General features: G+C 40.4%; 1 protein-coding gene across 3 annotated transcripts in view; it reads left to right on the top strand.

Moving 5' to 3' along the window:
- FUT10 (fucosyltransferase 10) overlaps positions 1 to 22,357 on the top strand; it is a 96,281-nt gene that overhangs the window by 68,951 nt on the left and 4,973 nt on the right. Inside the window, exons 5-6 of one of the 3 annotated variants that reach the window (XR_007151820.1) lie at positions 9,990 to 10,686; positions 17,720 to 17,850. Coding sequence is in view for 1 of the 3 variants with exons in the window: in XM_047857419.1 (XP_047713375.1) it covers positions 9,990 to 10,214 (225 nt within the window). In the remaining 2 variants the exon portion in view is untranslated. Of the gene's footprint in view, positions 1 to 9,989; positions 10,719 to 17,719; positions 17,851 to 22,357 lie in introns of those variants that run through there. The other 2 variants (XR_007151821.1, XM_047857419.1) reach the window with 2 other exon arrangements.

Genomic DNA, 22,357 nt, shown 5'->3' with positions numbered 1-22,357 from the left:
TCCCATTAGAGAGACCAGGCTCTGCAGGAAGGTGAATATTTCATTCCTCTCCTTTCAGGACTTCATTCCTCATGAAGTTTACTAGTCCTGTCCTTCTTCCCGAAGGCCTTAAACTCCCCTTTATTGTTTCTTCTGAAGGACAGACACCATGCTGCAGGTGCCGGGCAGTGATAGGAGCAGGCTGCAGGAGAGGGAAGAAAATAATAAAAAATGGGAAAGTTCTAAATCTCATCCACATTGTCAGGTCTTTAACTTTTCCATCAGTGCTCTGGTTTCTGTCAGACTCCTTACACGTTTGCCTCACAGGCTACTGCTTGGAAACTTATTTTCATTTTGCATGTGCAATCTAAAACCTCTCTCTCTGTCTCTCTCTCTTTCTCATTCTTGCTCTTTCTCTTTCCGGCACATGCTTATTAATATAGAGAAAGTATTCAAATGATGATGGATAACCCTTAAAATATTTCTTTTCTTAAACTATTATAGGGGCGCCTGGGTGGCTCAGTCGGTTGAGCGGCCGACTTCGGCTCAGGTCATGATCTCGCGGTCCGTGAGTTCGAGCCCCGCGTCAGGCTCTGTGCTGACAGCTCAGAGCCTGGAGCCTGTTTCGGATTCTGTGTCTCCCTCTCCCTGACCCTCCCCCGTTCATGCTCTGTCTGTCTCAAGAATAAATAAACATTAAAAAAAAAGTTTTTAAACTATTATAAAGAAATTTCTTAGTAATGTCTTCAGATTTCTTGATGCTCTTAACATTTGCTTGCTTTACTTATTTATACTGGGAATGGTCTCACTTTATATATAACTAAATTTGTTAGAAGGTAGTTTATTGAAAGAAAGAGAAAGATTAGTTTAATTTACCTTTGAAATTAAAAGAGAGTGGTGCCCAGGTGGCTCAGTCAGCCCCTAAAAGTCAGCCAACTTTGGCTCAGGTCATGACCTTGCGATTCATGGTTTCAAGCCCCGCATCGGGCTCTGTGCTGACAGCTCAGAGCCTGGAGCCTGCTTCGGATTCTGTGTCTCCCTCTCTCTCTCTCTGCTCCTCCCCTGCTCACACTCTGTCTGTCTGTCTCTCTCTCAAATAAATAAATGTTTAAAAAAATTGAAAAAAAAAAGAAATTAAAGAAGAAATGAGATGGCCCACTTATACTATACTACTTGGCCATCACTCATCAGTCCCTTGTCCTACTCCCATATACACGTAATGTTTCATCTAAGTTCTCTGGAGGCAAACAATTTTTGTTAAATACTGAAATGTTTATTTTGGACAGCGTATTAATTTCAGGTCAGACATAAACCTGAACAGTTTGTTGAATTATTTTTGTGTATTGTATAGATAAGGCTCTCATATGCGAAATGTGTGTATTTTTAGACAAATTTTAAAATATTTGAAAGATTATTTTCCTCATTTTAACTAGTATAAAAATTTAAATTGTTTTATCTGGTTTTATATAACAAAGATTTACTCATAAAATCATTTCTGTTAAGCCAAGTGACTTGGTTGCTGCACGAACACTATTACATCATCCTTCTCAGAGAATGCATCCTGACTGGCAACGACTTCCTCTTTGACCTAAGTTATAGGGCCATGTTACAGCAAAACCCAAAATCTGCACACTGCAGAAAACGTGAAAAAGTAGAGACCACATTAATTACCCATGCCATCCTAATTATTTATTCTGAAAGTCTGTTAAAGCAGAAAACAGAACTTCTGAGGGTGGTGATTTGCCCGGGGCTGCCGATCAAGATCCTTGCCAGGCTTGGACATGACAGTCACAGAAAAGCAAAGAACCCCACAAGCCCTAACTGTGTCCGTACCTCACAGACACCCTTTTGGAATGATTGCTGGGGACTGGAAGAGAGCGCATGACGACGTTGGTGGATAGCTTTGTAAAAGTTATAGGAGAGTGTGTATATTCCTGCATTTCCAAAAAAACAGCTAACTGTGGTATTTCCGAGTGCCTGAAGGTGATGTAATTACATGTCCTTCTCTTTGGAGTCTTTGAAGAAAAGTAGATGGAGTAGGCTGTCCTTTGGCGTGTTCTTATTCCTCCCCGAGAAGTGGTCAGTGAGGATGATTAAAGGCTTTGCTTGCATTTCAATGGATGCGCTACAGCTCTCAAATGCTAATGTGCTCATTATTGAAAAGCAGAACAAAATGTACCGTGAAAGTAAATTAAAAGGGTATTAAGACCAGTTCTTTACACTGGCATTTATTCATTTGTTTTACAAGATTTGTTACAGCTTCCATATGCCATGCCTTAAAGTAAGCTGCTTATATATGTTTCTTCACTTTTTCTCTTTCAGCCAAAGAAAAGCTAAAAGAAATAATTTGATTTCCTCTGACTGATTATTTTTCATCTTGTGGCTGGCAATAATTTAATCATTGTATTTGGATGTAGAAACTACCGTAAGAATATCAAATGTATCTCCCCTTTCTCTACTCTGCTTCTCCCCTGCTCTCCCTCTACACAGACCTAGTGAGTTATCTATTGCTGTGTGAATAATAATGTCACAGACTTAGTGGCTTAAAAGCCACACATATTTATCATCTCACGGTTTCTTGTGGGTTAGCTCATGGCTTAAGTGGGTCCCCCGGAAGCCTGCAATCAAAGTATCAGTCAGGGCCGGGTGTTCACCTGGAGGCTCAACTGGGGACAAGTCTGCTTCTAAACTCACATGCTTGTTGGCAGATTCAGTTCCTAGAGGCTATAGGACTGAGGGCTTCAAGTTGCTCGTTGGCTGGAGGCCAGAGGCTGCCCTCGGCTCTGAGAGGCCACTACATTCCTCGTCCATGCGGGCTTCCCCAGCATGGCTGCTTACTTCCTCAAAGCCAGCAAGGGAGTGAGAGAGTTCAGCAAGATCAGTGCTGCAACCAGCATATATGATCATGTACGCACAATCACATACATTCTCTCACCTTTGCCGTATTTTATTGGTTAGAAACAAGTGAAGATACCTTGCACGCTCAAGAGGAAAGGAATACAAGGGCATGAATACCAGGAGGCAGAAATCACGGGGGCCATCTGGAGTCTGTCCACCACACCTGTTGAATCTGAGTAGGCTTGTTCTCTATGGTGTTTGCTTTATTTACCCCATGTAGGGGGAAGTCTTTTGGTATTGAATTGACTTTAGTCTGTAAAAGAACATTTACCGATACACCATCCTGTCCTCAAAAAGGCCATAATAGGGGAGACAGCATATAAGCTTTTAAAAAATTAGCTTTGAGGGATAATTGATATACCATAAACTGCATATATTTAAAATGCGTGGTTTGATTAGTTATGACCTATACCTGTGAAACCATCACCCCAATCAAGATGACAAACATTTCTTTCCTCCCCAGGACATGAGTTTCCTCATGTCCCTCTTTAATCTATCCTCTCTCCACCCCCTTTCTCAGGCAGCCACACATCTGCTTTTTGCCACTTCTGACAAAGAAGCTAAGGCACTTTTCTAGAATTTTATGTAAATGGAATCCTGTAATGATTCTCTTTTGTGTCTGGCTTCTTTCTATCCACATGATAATGTTGACATTCATCCACAACACTGCGTATCAACAGTTCCTTTCTCTTCGTTGTTGAAGTTCGCACATGCCAAAATGGCCTTATCCATTCAGCTGTTGATGGACATTTGAGTTGTTTTCAGTTTCTGGCTATTACAAAATAAAGCTGCCTCGAACATTCACGTACAAGTCTTTGCGTGGACGTATGTTTTCATTTGTCTTCTATAAATACCTAGGCGAGGGATGGCTAGGTCATATGGTAGATGTCTGTTAAACATTTTGAGAAATTACCAGATTGTTTTCCAAAGTTACTCTGTCGTACATCCCCACCAGCATTGCATGGGAGTTGCATTCATTAACAGTCGGTGTGGTCAGTCGTAGTTTTTGCCATTTTGCTGGGTGCGTAGTGGTATCTCACTGTGATTTAATTTACATTTCTCAGCAACTAATGATTTTGAGTATCTTTTAAATGGATTATTTGCCATCAATATCTTCAGCGATACATCTCTTCAAATCTTTGCTCATTTAAAAAAGATTGAGTTATTCTTGTTATTCTTGAGTGGTGACAGTTCTTCATATATTTTGAACAAATAACAGATGTTTTCTTCCAGTCTTTGGGTTGTTTTTCCATTTTCATAACTGTCTTTTAAGGTGTAAAAGGTTTTAATTTTGATGAAGTCCAGCACATCATTTTTTTCTTTTATATTTGTGTGTTTTGTGTCCTATATAAAAATATTTGTGTAACCCAAGGTCACTAAGATGTGCTTCTGTTTTATTCTAGAAATGCTGTGGTTTTAGCTTTTACACTTGGGTCTGTTTTCCACTTAGAGTTAATTTTTGTAATGCAGTGTGGTGTAAGAGTTGAGGTTTGTATATTTGGATGTCCAATAGGATCGGCACCATTACTGGAAAGATTATTTTTTCATGATTGAATTACCTTGTTGTTTTTTTTCTAAACTCAATTGGCCATATATATATATATATATATATATATATATATATATGTTAATTTCTGGACTGATCAATATGTCTGTATTTAAGTACTGTAGCTTCATAATAAGTGTTAAAATGAGATAGTGTCAATCTTCCAACCTTATTCTTTTTCAAAATTATTTTCACCATTTTAGGTCTTTTGCTTTAATATATAAATTTTAGAGTCAGTTTGCCAATTTATATGAGAATGCCTGATAGCATTTTCATTGTGATTGTGTTGAATGTAAGTATCAATTTTGGGAGAATTGACAACAATATTGAGACATTTAACCCATAAGAATGATATATCTATCCATTTAAGTCTTCTTTAATTTCTCTAGACATTATTTTGTAATTTCTTGTGTACAGGTTTTTTTATAACTCTTTACTCAAATTTATCACTAAGTAGTTCACATTTTTTGATACCATAATAAATGATATATATTTTTAAACTATATATTCTGATCATTTGTTGCTGGTATATAGAAAAAAAATTGATTTTGTACGTTGACTTCATAGACTGCAACCGTGTTCATTACACTGATTAGCTCTGGTATCTTTTTTAAAGATTTCTTAGGATTTTTCTACATAAATGATCATGTCATTTGTAAAAGAAGATGATTTTATCCCCATCTCCAATCTATCTGCCTTTTATTTCTTCCCCTTTTCTCCTTTACTGTACTAAGACCTTCATTATAACTTTGAAGAGTACTGTTGGGACCATAGTTCCCCATCATAGAGAGACTTGTTCTTCATCATTGTCTCATCATTGTTTTTCATCATTGTTTATGATATTAGCTGTAGGATTTTGGTTGATGCCCTTTATCAAATTGAGAAAGTTTCCTTCTGTTCTTACTTTCATGAGAATTTTTTATCATGAGTGGATATAGAATTTGTCAAATGATTTTCTGTCTCCATTGAGACAATCATGGTTTTCCTTCTTTATTTAATGATGAATTACAGTGATGATTTTCAAGGCTAAATGACCTTGCTTTCCTGAGATAAACTTCACTTGGTTATATTATCCTTCTTATTTACTGTTGGATTTGAATTGTTAAAATTTTTGTTAGGAATTTTTGCATCTATGTTCATGAGGTAGACTGGTCCATGTTTTTCTCCCAGTGCCTTGGCTAGTTTTCATATGTGGTAATGCTGCTCTCATGTTCCCTCTGCTCGTGTTTCCTGAGTTTGTGGATATTTAGTATTATTTTTTCCTTAACTGTTTGTTGAATTTACCAGTAGGCCATCAAAGTTTTTTCCTTGTAGGAAGGTTTTTAAGTATAAATTGAATTGTTTTAATAGATATAAAGCTGTTCTTGTTATTCATCTCCTTTTGAGTGAGCTTTGGTAGATTGTGTCTTCTAAGGGATTTTTTTTTTTTCATATTCTCCAAGTTGTCAAATTGACTAGCATACCATTGTCAGCATTCCTTTATTCTTTCAATATCTGTACTATCTGTATGTCACCTCTGTCATGTCTGATATTAATTTGTGTCTTTTTTTCATGATTAATCTACACAGAGATTTATCCATTTCATTGAGCTATTCAAATAATTAGCTTTTGATTTCATTATTTTTTCTTTTGTTTTATATCTTAATTATTTCTGTTCCTTATCTTAATTTTTCTTTTTAAATTTTATTTATTTATTTAATATAATTTATTGCCATGTTGGCTAACATACACTGTATACAGTGTGCTTTTGGTTTCGAGGGTAGATTCCTGTGGTTCATCGCTTACATACAACACCCAGGGCTCATCCCAACAAGTGCTCTCCTCAATTCACCCTCTCCCACCATCAACCCTCAATTTGTTCTCTGTATTTAAGAGTCTCTTATGGTTTGCCTCCCTCTCTGTTTGTAACTCTTTTTTTCCTCTTCCCTTCCCCCATGGTCTTCAGTTAAGTTAATTTTTCTTAAATTGGACTTAATTTGCTCATTTTCAAATTTAAGGTAGAAACTTGGGTCATTGATTTTAAACCTTTATGCTTTCATAATATACGTGTTTACTGCTATAAAATTCCTCTAATCACCGCCTGAGCTACCTCCTACAAATTTAGGTTATTATGTTAATGTTAATTCAGCTTAAAATATTTTCAGTCTTTTGCCCTGCTACCAGTCTCCTTCCTGATCATCTGATGGAGGTCCATGGAAAAGAGCTTTTGAGTGGATTTGAACTCTTCCTTTGTGTCTGGGACTCCTAGGTATTCCAAACTGGCATGAAAATCCATACTTCACCTTTAAGAATTTGTTTAAAAATGTAACTCGGGGCACTTGGGTGGCTCAGTCGGTTAAGTGTCCAACTCTTGATTTTGGCTCAGGTCATGATCTCGCGGATGGTGAGATCGAGCCCTGCATCCCTGTCAGCACAGAGCCTGCTTGGGATTCACTCTCTCCTCTCTCTCTGCCTCTCTCTCTCTCTCCCTGTCTCTCTCTCTCTCAAAATAAATAAGTAAACATTTTTAAAAAATGTTAACTGATTTCTTATTACCTGTTGGTATGGACCACCGCTTTCTCCTGTGTTCTGTCAAAGGTTAAACAAATCATGTATCCATCTCTCCCTGGAGGGGCTTGTCACTCTGGAATTCGGTTTACCTGGTTCCTGTGTGATTTCGGTTCCCTGATGGCCTCGAGGAAAGTCGTGAATTTAGATTACCTGACTTTGTCCTTATTGTTAGAATAGGAACCATGTTCTCTTTGGAAGCAAAATATTTGTTAATCATACTTTAGAAACAGCTTGTTTTTCTGCCCAGGACCCCAGCTGGAAAGGCAATTTGGGATGCTGAAACTTAGTCGCTTCCAAAATGTCATAACTATTTCATCAGCCACACTTCCTTCAGGTCATACTGTGAACTATTTCTACAAGAACACTAGAGTTAAGAGTCCATTTCATAAGATTATTTTCTTTGTGATATCCCCTCAGATGGAACTTTATCCTACACTGCTGAAAGGACTTTTGAGTGGGCAGGCACGCAAACAGATATGAGTACTGGCTTTCTCATATAAACAGTGACGCAGCACCAGGGTTGGGAAGGCCATCCAATGGTATGTGGTCAGTATGGCTACCAGCTGACTGGTTCTGGCATCACGAACAAGCCGTCTGCTGGTTATCTTGGAACATTTCCGGCGCTGGCGATTGCATCATTTTTCAGGGTAGCCCATTTTATCTTTTGTTAGTTTTGACAGTTATATGGTTTTTCCTTTGAACCCGGACTTTGCTTTCTCTAGTCCATTCTTAGTTACCTGCTTCTGACTCTTTAGTTCAATGGCATATAGCCTCGCATCTCCACATGTTAGTCAATAAATATGAGCGGTGACCTTTCAAAAGTTTGCATCCTCCTTTCTTGATTCTGTTCTGGTCTTGCTTCAAATACAATCTCCGACCAACCATGATCCCTCACTAAAGTAACCCCAATTTTGAGCCCACCTCTAGTTTTCTGGGAGAAAAAAATGTATTGCTATTCAGACTTCCCAGCTTTTAAGTCTTAGCATTTCCTAATGGTTTGCCGTTTGGATTTGTGTTCTGGTTCTCTGTGCTGTGTTGTCTTGGTAAAGAAATCTTGCCCTAGTTCCAGACCCTTTTAAGCCAAACTGCATGGTCATTTGTCAGTGGTCCTCAAGAGTAGAGAGGTATATCCTTCACTCTCTTCCAAACATGTTAATGCATTCTTCAACTTAGAGTCCCTTCAGATGCTTAAGGGAAGCTCTATATGCATTCTAGGTCATCTTTTTTTTCGGGCTACACCCTAGTATCTTCTCCTGTGCTTCCTATGGGAAGTTTAACAAAAAAGGGAATATGTTGATTCAACCACAGGTAGGCACCCAAATTGTTATATTTCCAAATTGGTTTTTCTACTCTGCTTTCTAAATTTGTGTTGGATGAGAATTCTAATTATTACAAACTCAATACATTATAAACCCTGTTATCTTCACATTAAAAAATTTTTTTGGAAAAAGATACACATGCACATAGCTCAAAGTATTAAATAGTTCTGCAAAGTTAGTTTAAAAAAAAAAAAGAGCAGCCTTTAAGTTACCCCTTTTCTCCCTCCCCAGGAGCAATCTCTTACCACCACACTTAGCTAATTATTTTAGTATTTGCCCAATATTTCTAACTAACATGCCGATACACTAATTTTTTGATGTTTAAAAAAAGGGACCCTGAGAGCTCCCCTGCCCAGCATTTGAGGATTTTCCTTTCTTAAATTTTTCTATTGCGGGGACACCTCTATTTCTTGCATGCTTTCTCCCTTTTCCCGAGTTTGCGCTTCTGATTGATCCTGCCCTTGGACAGCTTCTCGAGAAGGGGTACGTGAGGATGTCTGAAATGTCTTCATTTCACTCCAACATGTAAGCCATAGTTTTGCTGAGTGTAAACCATCAGTTTTCCTTAGAATTTGGAAGGCATTTTGCATCGCCTTTAAAAAAAAAAAAAAAAACTTTTACTTTTGAAAGGATTTTAAATTGGCGGAAGAGTTACAAAGATGGTATAGAGGTCCTGAACGCCCTTCACCTGGCCTCTCCTGTTGTTAACATTGCACATCATGACATGATAACGTGTCAGCGCTTAAGAAATTAACGTTGGCACACTGCTATTAACTCACCTGCAGACTTTAGTCGTATTTCACCCGTTTTTCCACCAACATCCTTTGTTCCAGGATTAAATCCAAGATACCAGATTGAAATGAGCTCTCGTGTGTCCTTGGTCTTCTCCAAACTGTGACAGTCGTTCAGTTTCCTGATTTTTAATAACTTTGATGCTTTTAAAGAGTACTGGCCAATATTTTTGTAGACTGTCCCTCCATGGGTTTGTCTGATGTTTTCTCCTGTTAAAACCTGGATTATGGATTTGGGGGAATAATATTGCAGCGGTGAAAGGGCCCTTCTCATCGCACCTTGTCAGAGGGGTGCATGACATCAACCTGACCTATTACTAGTGATGTTAACTTTGATCAGTTGGTTTAAGGCGATACCTGCTAGGTTTCCTCCGTGAGCTTACTGTGTTTCCCTTTCCATTAAGCAGGTTGCTAAGTCCAGGTCATGCTCGAAGGGAGGGGGATTGATCTTCACCTCCTCGAGAGAGGAATATCACACCATTTGCAGGCATGAGTTAAAACCACCACAATAATGAATAAATATTTCAGGGGAGATATTTTGAGGCTATGCGAGTATTCTTTTTCTTCCCTAAAGGTTTACGCACTAATGTTAACATTCAACGGTTAGTCTCCCCATCGCTTTTTAACCTCCAGTGTCCCTGTCAAGAAATCTACAACCATCCTAACTCCTGATCCTCAGAATTAGACTTTTCCAGTCCGGGAGGTGGCAGAATCTCTCCCTTCTTTTCTGTGTTCTGAAATTTCATAAAAATATTTGCCAAGAGACTATTTGTTTCACTGGGGAGTGACGATATTTGCTTTCAAAGGAAAAGTACGTGTTGGGTGCTGTTGTTGTGAGGCAGGAACACGGGACTTGTTTTTCCTTATCATCTATTTTGAATTCTTTTTTCCTTTCTCCCAATGCAGGGCTTACCACCCAAAAGATGGAAGGCAGAAGTTACCCACCTGAGCTGCCCGGAGCCCACAGTGTTTGCTTTCTCACCTCTGGCTCCACGTTGGAGCTCTTTGAGGGAGATGTGGATACCAAGCTTTGAACAGTCCAAGAAAGAAGCCCAGGCACTAAGGTGGCTTGTTGATAGGAATAAAAATTTTTCAGCTCAAGAGTTTTGGGCCCTCGTGTTCAAGGACTAATTTCTACCAGTATCACAGCGATATAGACTAGGGGGTTCTCTTGAGCTTTATTTTCTAGGTTGCCTTAACACTCGAATACAGTCGCTACTTTGTTGACTGTCCTTCAGGATAAGGATTAATTGCTGTAGTTCTCATAATGAGCCCTCTCAGCTAATGGATATGAATTACCCTTAGGGGTCACCTCTGTATTTTTTATACTAAAAAAATGAATATGTCGTATGGACACTGGTCACCTTCAGTTTCCACGTCTGGACGGATGTACCTGCTGCCTTTTGTGGACGTCCAGCTAATGCGGAGTGAGTGCTTTCCTCGCCGCAAGCGAGGCGGAGGGTGGAGCTGTGGATTCTTGACACTCACCTCACTGTCTGCGGTTTATTAGTATTTGGCAAGCCCGGTGTCCTGATGCTAAGCATGAACATGAAATGCATTAGAACTTGGCAATGAGAGATTCCATCTGTTGGTTTCCAGGGATGTAAGTGAGTAATAAAAGCTGTGTGAATTTTATCGGCTGTTTACTCTCAAGTCAGAAGAACATACGCATGCCTGCCTTCTCCTTACTCTCACTACCTCTCTTTTCTTCTTTCCACCTTGCCCTGCGTCCTTCCCCGCTCGTCTCCCTAACTGGAATGTCTTAGGAAGACCTGCCTTCTCTTCGTGTATTTTGAACGGTGAGATGTTCTCAATTGTCTCTCACTCTGCAGAGCAGAATAATAATCATATGATCCAGGCGGTACACCCTGTTCGTTTCCATCAGCGTGAGAGTGGAAGTGAATGTCCCCAGGAACCCCAGTTGTGTTGAAGGTGATTTGTTTTTTCTTAGGATGATACAATAGTGGGCAGCCCCACTGGTTTGTAAATGTCCCTTGTCATTTCTGATCCCATCACAGAGAAGGTTCAGCTCTCCTGGCGGGATTATCCACTAGAGCTCCATGAAAGAAAACACTGGCTCACATTTTCTTCCCGTGTGATGGTGGGGAAGCTTTTAGAGGATACTATAGCCCATTGCCACCCAAGGTGTCATGGCTTTGGTGCTCTTTATTGTGGAAAGGCCCAAGCCACAGAGGACAGTAAGAGTCCCTGACACTCATGTCCCCAGTGTGGCACACGGGCAAAACTTAGGGTGGCTCCCGTGGTACCAGCTCCCCTTTATCCCAAGCCAGTGCCTTTACATGCCAGCCGTGAATAGGCTCTTCCGTATGTAGTGCTCTAAGTGCGGCCTGAACCAATACATTCTGAGAAAGGTCACATTGCTATTTGGGAGAAGGTGTCTATGACTGGGTCCCTCTCCATCCCAGCGCGACCATGAGCTGAATATGATTTGGTACAAATCTCTTCCCTCCTTGGGCCTTAGTTTTTGTCCCTAAAAAGAAGCGATTGGGCTGGTCACTGAAGTTCTTTTCTGTGTCACGTTCTTTGTTTATCAAAATGAAGGCGTTTAGATTTGAAGATGTTTTTACTAAGGCAATAACAAACAAACCATTTGGAGCCTCTGCATGGTTTTAAACGGAAGAACGCTCTTTGGAGGAAGAAGCATCCTTTGTGGGTAGTGTTGGGGATAGAAAGTAGTTTATCTCTGCCATCTTTTCTGATAATATCCAAAGGGAAAGTCTTGGAAAGGGCAATTGTTTGTTAAAGGACCAGATTTTAAATTGTATATTAAATGAGTTTTGTTGTTGCTGTACTCTTCAAAGAAAGCCCAGGATGTGATTGGTGCCTCTGGGGAGTTATTACCAGAGAGCTTCAGTTCTCCATAAATGCCTTCAACTAATGCCCAGTGTTCATATGCTGCACGTATGTTTTAAAGCTCAACGTTGCGTGTAGTTTTGTTCTATCTTGTTTTTTCATCAAGACTCCATAGATAAAAGTCTCCCTAAACTTTTCAGAAATATGTAGCCCTCAACAAATTTAGTGAAATGAATAATTGACCATTTAGCATGGTCTAAACATTTTGCGGAGGAAGGGGTCTGAGGAGAGGGAACTCCATGGGATTGAAAGTGAGGTGTGTTTTAAAGAAAATAAATTAGGAGTTTTGGGGACTCTTTGAATACCCATAGATTTGAGACTTTATTGTTGTTGTTTGTTTAGCATATGTGTCGTGTGTGATAATTGCTGTCCTGGAGTGAGAGGCGTGTCCCCACTGTAGCAGGATTCTCATCTGCAAATGGGGAGCTGTGCATTTTTGAGGTCCATGCAGGCCCCCTCAGTACTATTCTATCTGTCGATCCTATCAGACCACACCCTTCTCTTTACCTCAGTGTCTCCATTTTGAACTACGATTGAGAAAGAGTCCTGTCTCACAGGGCTGCTGTGAAGGACTCTGTGCAGTGCAACATTCTGTTCAATGCATCAATACGTTTTGCTTGGTTTGTTCTCAAAGACTGTTTTTCAAAGTGATATGACAAGATGGATAGAAGCCTTTTCAGAAACGTTGAAAAGAAGGCTTACCAATGCAAGTCAGTAGTCTTCAGAATCTTCGTGTGGAAAGGTATCTTTGATCTTTGATCATGTAGCAAATATAAAATTTCAGAACCTGAACGCCGGCTGGCTTATTTGTTGCTGTTAAGGACTAGATTCTGGTGACTAGATTATTACCGTTATCAGTAACAGATTGAGCGCACACAGTGTTCTAGGCACTACTCAGAAGTGAAAGACAAGCAAAAATGAGCATCATTCCTTCTGAGTCACACATTGTATATTACATGTAGAACAATCTAGTATCTACAGAACACTACATGAATCCAAGCACAGTGCCGGCCTGAACTTGAGATGCCCAGTGTAATACTGTGCATCTAAGAAAGTCATTAGTGTGCTCATAATTCCTGCTAAAGAGGACAAGGTATTAGGGGAATCCGATGTAGAGTTAATTTTCAGTGAATGATGTTGATTATCTAAAGCAACATGGGTACGGTTCTGCATAAATGACATATGTCTTTCTTGGAATCATCAAGATATAGGTTGTGGAAGTTCACAGGCTGAGAATAATGGTGGTTAGTTTATGTTTCAAGTGGCTTTGCAATCCTGAATATCCTAGGAAGAACTTTCTTACCCTTCTTTAGGGAATTTCCTTTTTTTGTTTTCCCTTTTGTTGTTGTCATTAGTGATACTGCCTTTACTGCATAATTCAAACATCAACATACATCTTTATTTTCTTCTGATTACAGAAATTAAAATGCCTGAAAAACTTGGGATATAGAATTATGAGCTGTGACTCTAGAATAAGAAAACCGGTTTTAGTCCCCACTCTCCAGTACCCCATCTGTATTACCTTGGCCAAGTTATTTGGCCTTCTAAGCTTCAGTTTGCTCACTGGGAAAGCTTATTACAGGTCAGCCTCTCTGTGAGGTTGTTGTGAAGGGTAAGTGAGCCAGAATTCATCTTCACTGCACAAATGCTCGCTGTCATTGTTACAGCTATGTGTGGCCATCAGCCTTTGCGAAGACCTTGACTGAGATTCGTGCAGAACAAAGGCATTGGTAATGATAGTGTCAGCAGTGGTACCCTTCTGTTTGTCATTTAATTATTTGGTACACATGGATTGTTAGGAGACAGGCATTGTGTTCGGCACCTCAGCAGATGTGAATTAGGCACGGGAGAGCAGTGTGAAGGGGTCTGGGTAGGGACCGAGAGGAATGCTCAAATTGTACTGTCTCTCCCCTCCATGGGATTTCTGATGGAGTTTTATACAACGCTCCTAATAGCATAATGGGAATCGAACAACCTCTTTAGGGTAGCTGTGCAAACCCAACGAAACCCAGTGCAGGGGTGCCTGGGTGGCTCAGTCGGTTGAGTGTCTGACTTCGGCTCAGGTCATGACCTCACGGGTTCGTGAGTTCGAGCCCTGCGTCGGGCTCTCTGCTGTCAACGCAGAGCCTACTTCAGATCCTCTGTCTCCCTTGTCTGTGACCCTCCCGGCTCGTGCTCTCCCTCTCTCTCTCTCTCAAAAATAAACAAACATTAAAAAATATATTTAAACCCAGTGCAATGATGTCTGGCAAAAGCCTTTCAATTTTGCAGTTCTCAGTCTTGAGGGGAGCCTGTTCAATGTGCCCATACCAAGAGAGGAGGGAAAGGTGACCAGGTCTGGAAGTTCTGCCTCTCTTACTTATTAACTGAAAAACAAACAAACAAACAAAAACAAAACAAAAAACAAGAAAGAGGAGGAACCTGCTCAGGACTTCTGAGAGACAAGCCCTGTTTTGTTCGTCGTATGTTACTAATGCGAGAATATGAGTGCAAAGCACGGGAGCTCACTGTTTAGTCACAGGAACCTCTCTTGCTAATAGATTTGGCCCATCAGTCTCCTGGGTCTAACCCGTTAAATTAACGACCCCATTGATGGTGGTGGTGGGATTATTAAGGAGATGGGCAAGGGGCAGAGGTGTGGGGAGGAGCAGAAGTGCCTCTCCATGATTTTTGTCATCTCAACTCATTGGGCTTAACAGCCAAGTCTGTGGTCATTTGAGGATGTGGCTGCATCCCTAAGGGGTGTGACCAGCCATGATTGACGGGGACCTCCTTTCACCTTCCTGAGGCTTCTTCCCAGATAGCTACCCTTGCTCCTTTGTGTCCCCTTGGAACCACGGACATGAGAAGTTCAGCTGTTGTCTCTGAAACCTCTGAAATGAATCAGAAGGAGACACCGATTGGGGCGCCTGGGTGGTTCAGTCGGCTGAGCATCCGACTCTCGATTTCGGCTCAGGTCTTTTTTTTTTTTTTAATTTTTTTTTTCAACGTTTTTTATTTATTTTTGGGACAGAGAGAGACAGAGCATGAACGGGGGAGGGGCAGAGAGAGAGGGAGACACAGAATCGGAAACAGGCTCCAGGCTCTGAGCCATCAGCCCAGAGCCTGACGCAGGGCTCGAACTCACGGACCGCGAGATCGTGACCTGGCTGAAGTCGGACGCTTAACCGACTGCGCCACCCAGGCGCCCCTTTTTTTTTTAATTTTTTTTTTCAACGTCTTTAATTTATTTTTGGGACAGAGAGAGACAGAGCATGAACGGGGGAGGGGCAGAGAGAGAGGGAGACACAGAATCGGAAACAGGTCGGCTCAGGTGTTGATCCCAGGGTCATGCCCTGTGGTCGGGGTCTGTACTGAACGTGGAGGCTGCTTGAGATTGTCTCTCTCCCTCTGCGCCTTTCCCCTGCTCACTCTCTCCCTTTCCCTAAAATAAAAAATAAAGTAAACAAGAACTACACACTGCTAAATGCCTCCCAGGATGTTTTGAACATTAGGTGAAAACTTGATTCCCTATTTTATTTCTCATGCAAACCACGGCCACATCATCCAGCCTCATTCACCAGAGGAGGTCACACGATCAGCCTGAATAGGCCACTATGGACACTTGGAATTTTACTTTCATACACAACTTCATTTTCAAAAAATGGGTCGGGTGGGTAATTGAAGAAACTTAGAGACCATCAGGGTGGGTAGGGGGTGATATGAATGGTTTCGAGGCAGGGGCATTATCTTATCCCAGGAGCCTCTGAAGTCAGCCTAATGTACGTTGCTTCTATATTCAGCTCAACATGACTGTGGGCACATATCTGGTGAGTCGCACCCAGAAAAAGGCAGTTTTATTTAAGAATGTTCTTGATGAAGCAGTAAAAATGATTAATTTTATTAAACCTTGATCTTTGAGTACATGTCTTTTTAATATTCCGTGTGACAAAATGGGGAGGTATCCGCAAATCACTTCTGCACCTCAAAGCGCAATGGGAATCGCAAGGGAAAGCACTTGTGTGCTTGTTCGAGGTGTGAGCCGATTTAACAGCTTTTGCCTGTAATTCCATCTCTACTCAAAAGAGCATCTGGCAACCTACGGCTATCCGGGCTTGGGTTTTTGTGCGTCAGCTTCATGAACACAAAGAGAGCCTGTCACTTTAAGAAAGCTGATAGATGTTGTTGCCCATGATAACATTTCAGCTTTTGAGCACAAGTTAGGATGTGCTTGATTGGTGGTGATATTAACAAACGCTGCGTTTGACATTGCCTGAAAACAGAGATGATGTGTCAGAGTTTTTTTAGTTTATTAGTTTGTTTTTATAATTCTAAGAAAGGAAAAGATGGTGTCAGGTAGTGGAGAGAGAACAATTTTTTAAAAATTAAATTAAAAAAATTTTTTTTAGTTCAAGACTTCCGTAAGTGAAAATGGAACTTCCAGTGGGAGAGTTTTTAAATTACTGATTACTTACTTGCAAATTGGGGTAAATAGGGGTGCCTGGGTGGCTCAGTTGGCTAAGGGTCCTACTCTTGATTTCAGCTCAGGTCATGATCCCATGGTTTGTGGGACCGAGCCCTGCATCAGGCTCTGTGCTGACAGCACAGATCCTCCCTGGGATTCTCTCTCTCTCCCATCTCTTTGCCCCTCCTCTGTCTGTGCTTTGTCTCCCTCAAAATAAATAAATAAACTTAAAAAAAGAAAGAAAGAAAATTGGGGTAAGATAAAAAGTATGAGAGGTTTCATTGAGGGAAAAGAAGCCTTTGTTATTTAAGTCAGAAACAACAAAAAATGTATTAAGAAACAGGAAAAATAGTTTAAAAATAGATTTAAAAAAATATCGTTACTTGGGTGACTCAGTGTCAGTCTGCCTGGAATTTATTAATGTATTGAATACATTTTTTTAATGTTTATTTATTTCTGAGAGAGAGAGAGAGAGAGAGAGAGAGAGACAGAGCACGAGCAGGGGAGGGGCAGAGAGAGAGGGAGACACAGAATCCCAAGCAGGCTCCAGGCTCTGAGCTGTCAGCACAGTGGGGCTCGAACCCACAAACCATGAGATCATGACCTGAGCTGAAGTTGGATGCTTACCCAGCTGAGCCCCCAGGCACCCTTGAATACATTTTTATTGAGCTCTTACTACGTGCCAGGGATTATTCTGAGCCATGGGCACCCAGCAGCAAATGGAAACCACCAAGCCCCTGCCACTATAGAGCTGACATTCTGATTTGTTTAGGGGAATGAGAATGGAAATGCTTTAGTGAAATAGAAATCACTGCCTGGAAGCTTTATTTTATCAGAGCCCCATGGGATGGAATTTACCTCCTGACTCCTTACCACCACATTTGAAACATGAGATGTGATATAAATGGGTTATACTAATAGAGTGTATTAAACATGCTATATTGACAAGATATGTTAAAACTACTAAGGGTTCAGGGGTGCCTGGGGGCACAGTTAAACGTCCGACTCTTGATTTCAGTTCAGGTCATGATCTCACAGTTCACGAGATCGAGCCCTGTGTTGGGCTCCACACTGAACTTGAAGCCTGCCTGGGATCCTCTCTCTGTGTCTCCGTCTGTCTCTCTCCCTCTCTCTCCTTTGCCCTCTGTCCTTCCCCTACTCTCTTTCTCTCTCAAAATAAATAAATAAAACATTTTTTTTAATTAAAAAGAAAACTACTAAGCATTCAAATTTGAAGTGAGTTGGCAAGTCTAGAAGCAAATCCTGTCTCTAATCTTTTCACTGTTTACTCCGTTGTTTTATTCCTGTTTCCCGGAAGAGGAGACATTTCTTCTGTCAACCTTGGGTGATTTCTGGCAAGAATAAGAACTCTGACTTGGGGATTAGCAATGAAGACGGTGGGCCCACTGGGCAAGCAGGTCCACTCTGCCGAAACTGCATCTGTTCACCGTAAGTATAGAGGCTGGGGCCGGTCAGCATTTGCTTTGTCATGGTGCCTGGAAAAGTTTTATCTCACAAGCTGTATTCAGTCATCGTGTGTATAGTTCACACACCATTAATAAGAAGACTCATTTCACCACTGAAATAATATTATCTGTGAGTCTGAGAGAACACAGGTCACTTAGATGAGCATCTTCCAGTAGTGAAGTAGGATCACAGATGTCTTCTATTTCCTGTTTTCATGGCCTAAAATCCCAGCCTCCGAATGCTCCCGCCTGGAGGTGATGGAGCAGGAACGATAAAAAGGAAATCTGTGATGTCCCCTCCTTATATGTTTGTTTCTTGATTTTCGCTATAGCTCTGGGGATGCCATTAAAAATACATTTGGGTAATGTTTATTCAGAAAGATGGTGCCGCCCTCTGTGCCTTTTAGCAGCATGTATTTTCCGGAAAGACTGTGACAATAGGTTGATGGCCTTATGATTTATTTTCCGAACGGGGACACTCTTGAGTGAAAGGGGAGCCATTAATTAAGCCAGGATGATAGACATAAACTAGGATGCGTGGTCATCCTTGCCATAGGGAATGTAGGAGGCAATGTCACGTTTTGGCACCACTGTGTTCCAGAACAGTCTCTGAGCATGAGGTGCTCAGATGAGGAAAAGGTTTATAGTATTGATTAATACATATTGGATGCTGTCCTGTGTAATGGCACTTAGTTGTTGCAATAACCATTTGAGGTAGATAGTTTTCTCCCCTGCTTATAACGCAAAACACAGTAAGTGCACCTGGGTGGCTCAAGCAGTTAAGCTTCTGAATCTTGGTTTCGGCTCAGGTCATGACCTCGTGGTTCATGAGTTTGAGCCCCGCATCGGGCTCTATGCTGACAGCACAGAACTTACTTGGGATTCTCTCTCACACTCTTTGCCCCTCTCGGTTGCTCTCTTTCTCTCAAAATAAATAAACTTTAAAAATTAAAAAAAAATAAATAAAAGAACACAATAAAACTCAGTTTAATCATGGCGGGGTGACATTTTAAACAGTTTGAAGTGACAGAAGCCATTGTTTGAGCTTTGCCAATAGCTTTTTTAGTGGTAGAGATCTCTACATCTCCTGGGTAGAGGTGATCTGTACTCCAGCAAGAACCTTTTGATCAATTGGTTTACATGTGGCAAGGTCAGGTGATTGGGTCCCATTTGTTCTGGAGGAAGGGAGGAATTTTTTGTGCTTAGAAAAGTTGGTTCTCTCAAATACCTTAGTTATGGATGAATCAAAAACCAATCATAGGGGAAGAAGTGGAAATTTGAGTAGAATAGGTGTTGTGGACTCTCGAAAATCACTGACTCGGAGCATCTATTCTCCCCACCTTCCAGAACTTATTTCCCTGCATCTTTTGACAACGTTTTAGAACTGTAGAAAAGTGGCAACACTCAATATCTCTTCAATTAGATTCACCAGTTTGTAACCTTTTGCCACATTTGCTTTACATCTTATTTATTTATTTGTTTATTTATTTATTTATTTTGCCATTTAAAAGTAAGTTGTGAAATAGAAGACATCCAAGTTGGTAAGGAAGAAGTAAAACTTTCACTATTTGCAGATGACATGATATTCTATATAGAAAAACCCTAACGACTCCACCAAAATACTACTAGAACTGATAATTGAGTAAAGTCACAGGATACAAAATCAATGTGCAGAAATCTGTTGCATTTCTATACATTAATAATGAAGCAGCAGAAAGAGAAATTAAGAAAATCCCATTTACAATTGCACCAAAAATTATAAGATACTTAGGAATGCAGCTTGTAACCAAAGAGGTGAAAGACCTGTACTCTGAAAACTACAAAGCATTGATGAAAGAAATTGAAGACGACACAAAGAAATGGAAAGACATTCCATGCTCATGGATTGGAAGAACAAATATTGTAAAAATGTCTATCCTACCCAAAGCAATCTACAGATTTAATGCAATCCTTTTTGCATTAAAATTATCCATTTTGATAAATGTCAATAGCATTTTTCACAGAGCTAGCACCAAAAATCCTAAAGTTTATATGGAACCACAAAAGACCACAAAATAGCCTAAGAAATTTTGAAAAAGAAAAGCAAAGCTGGAGGTAACACAATTCCAGACTTCAAGTTACATTACAAAGCTGTAGTAATCAAAACAGTATGCTACAGGCACAAAACAGTATGGTACTGGCACAAAAATAGACACATAGATCAATGGACTAGAATAGAATACCCAGAAATAAACCCATAAATATATGGCCAATTAATCTTTGATAAAGCAGGGAAGACTATCCAATGGTAAAAAGTCTCTTCAACAAGAGTGTTGGGAAAACTGGACAGCTACATGCAAAAGAATGAAACGACCATGTTCTTACACCATATGTAAAAGTAAGTTCGAAATCGATTCAAGACCTGTGAGACCTGAAACCATACAAATTCTTGAAGAGAGCACAGTCAGTAAGGTCTCTGATATAAGCCATAACAACATTTTTCTAGATTAGTCTCCTGAGGCAAGGGAAATAAAAGCAAAAATAAAATATAGGGACTACATCAAAATAAAACGCTTCTGCACAGCGAAGGAAACAACCAACAAAGCTAAAAAACAACAAAACTAAAACCTATTTTCCCAACAGAATGGGAGAAGATATTTCTGACAAAGGCTTTGTATCCAAAATATATAAAAAAACTTGTAAAACTCTACACCCAAAAACAAGTAATCCAATTAAAAAATGGGCAGAAGAGGGGTGCCTGGGTGGCTCAGTTGGCTAAGTGTCCAACTTTGGCTCAGGTCATTATCTCGCAGCTCATGAGTTCAAGTCTCACGTCGGGCTTTCTGCTGTCAGCACAGAGTCTGCTTCAGATCCTGTGTCTCCTCCTCTTTCTGCCCCTCTTCAGATTGTTCTCTCTCTCAAAATAAATAAATAAAAACTTTTAAAAAATGGGCAGAAGACACGAACAGACATTTCTTCCAAGAAGACACCCAGATGGCCAACAGACACATGAAAAGATGCTCAGCATCACTCATCATCAGGGAAATGTGAATCAAAACTACAATGAGATATCACCTCACACTGTCAGAAGGGCTAAAATCAAAATACAGGAAACAACAGGTGCTGGCGAGGATGTAGAGAAAAAGGACCTTCTTGCCTGATTGATGGGAATGAGACCTGATGCAGCCACTGTGGAAAATAGTATGGAGTTTTCTTTAAAACTTTTCTTTAAAAGTTAAAAATTGAAGTGCCCTACAATCCAATAATTGCACTACACGGTATTTACCCCCAAAACACAAAAACTAATTCAGAGGGATACATGCAGCCCTATGTTTATAGCAGCATTATTTACAATAGCCAAATTATGGAAGCAGCCCATGTCCATCAACAGATGAGTGGATAAAGAATTGGTTTATATACACAATGGGATATTATTCAGCCATAAAAAATGAAGTCTTGCCATTTATAATGACATGAATGGAGCTTGAGAGTGAAATAAGTCAGAGAAAGACAAGTACCATATGATTTCACTCATATGTGGAATTTAAGAAACAAAACAAGGGGCGCCTGGGTGGCGCAGTCGGTTAAGCGTCCAACTTCAGCCAGGTCACGATCTCGCGGTTGGTGAGTTCGAGCCCTGCGTCGGGCTCTGGGCTGATGGCTCAGAGCCTGGAGCCTGTTTCCGATTCTGTGTCTCCCTCTCTCTCTGCCCCTCCCCCTTTCGTGCTCTGTCTCTCTCTGTCCCAAAAATAAATAAACGTTGAAAAAAAAAAAAAGAAACAAAACAAATGAGCAAAGGAAAAAGAGAGAGAGAGAGAGAGAGAGAGAGAGAGAGAGACAAGCCAAGAAACAGACTCTTAACAACTGAGAACAAATTACGGTTACCAGAGGGGAGGTGGGGGGCGCGGGAGTAAAACAGGTGATGGGGATTAAGGAGTGTACTTGTAATGTATGGAATTGTTGAATCACTATTGTACGCCTGAAACTAATATAACATTATATGTTAACTATACTGGAATTTAAAAAAAGTTGCAAATGTCACCTCCCCGCCATCTTCTATGAAGGACATTCTTCTAAATAACCACAAATCCATGATCACACTCAAGGAATCAAACGCTGACACAATAATATTATCTAATACACACACCATATTCACAGTTTCTCAGCCTTACAAATGATAAGTTATTACAGCTGTTTCTTTTTTTCAATCCAACTGAGAATCTCATATTTCCTTTATTTCTTATATATCTTTAATCTCTTTTAATTTAGCAGAGTTGTCTTATTTTACTTTGTTTTGTTTGCTTTTGGTCTTTTGTTGACACGGATATTTTTGAAGAGTCAAGACCATCTGATTTGTAGAATATTCCATAATCTGGATTTATCTGAATGCTTTCTCGTGATTAGATTCATGGACCCCTTCTGTTTTGAAGTTCAACATCACCTCTGATGCACTGGAGACTTTAACCAAGTCCCCTGCCAGAGAAGACTCCAACACTTCCCTCTCCACGTAG

The sequence above is a fragment of the Prionailurus viverrinus genome, chromosome B1 (assembly GCF_022837055.1).
Source record: "Prionailurus viverrinus isolate Anna chromosome B1, UM_Priviv_1.0, whole genome shotgun sequence".
Taxonomy (NCBI): Eukaryota; Metazoa; Chordata; class Mammalia; order Carnivora; family Felidae; genus Prionailurus; species Prionailurus viverrinus.
The sequence above is the reverse complement of the archived record's forward strand: the minus strand, read 5'-3'. Positions and strand labels throughout refer to the sequence as shown.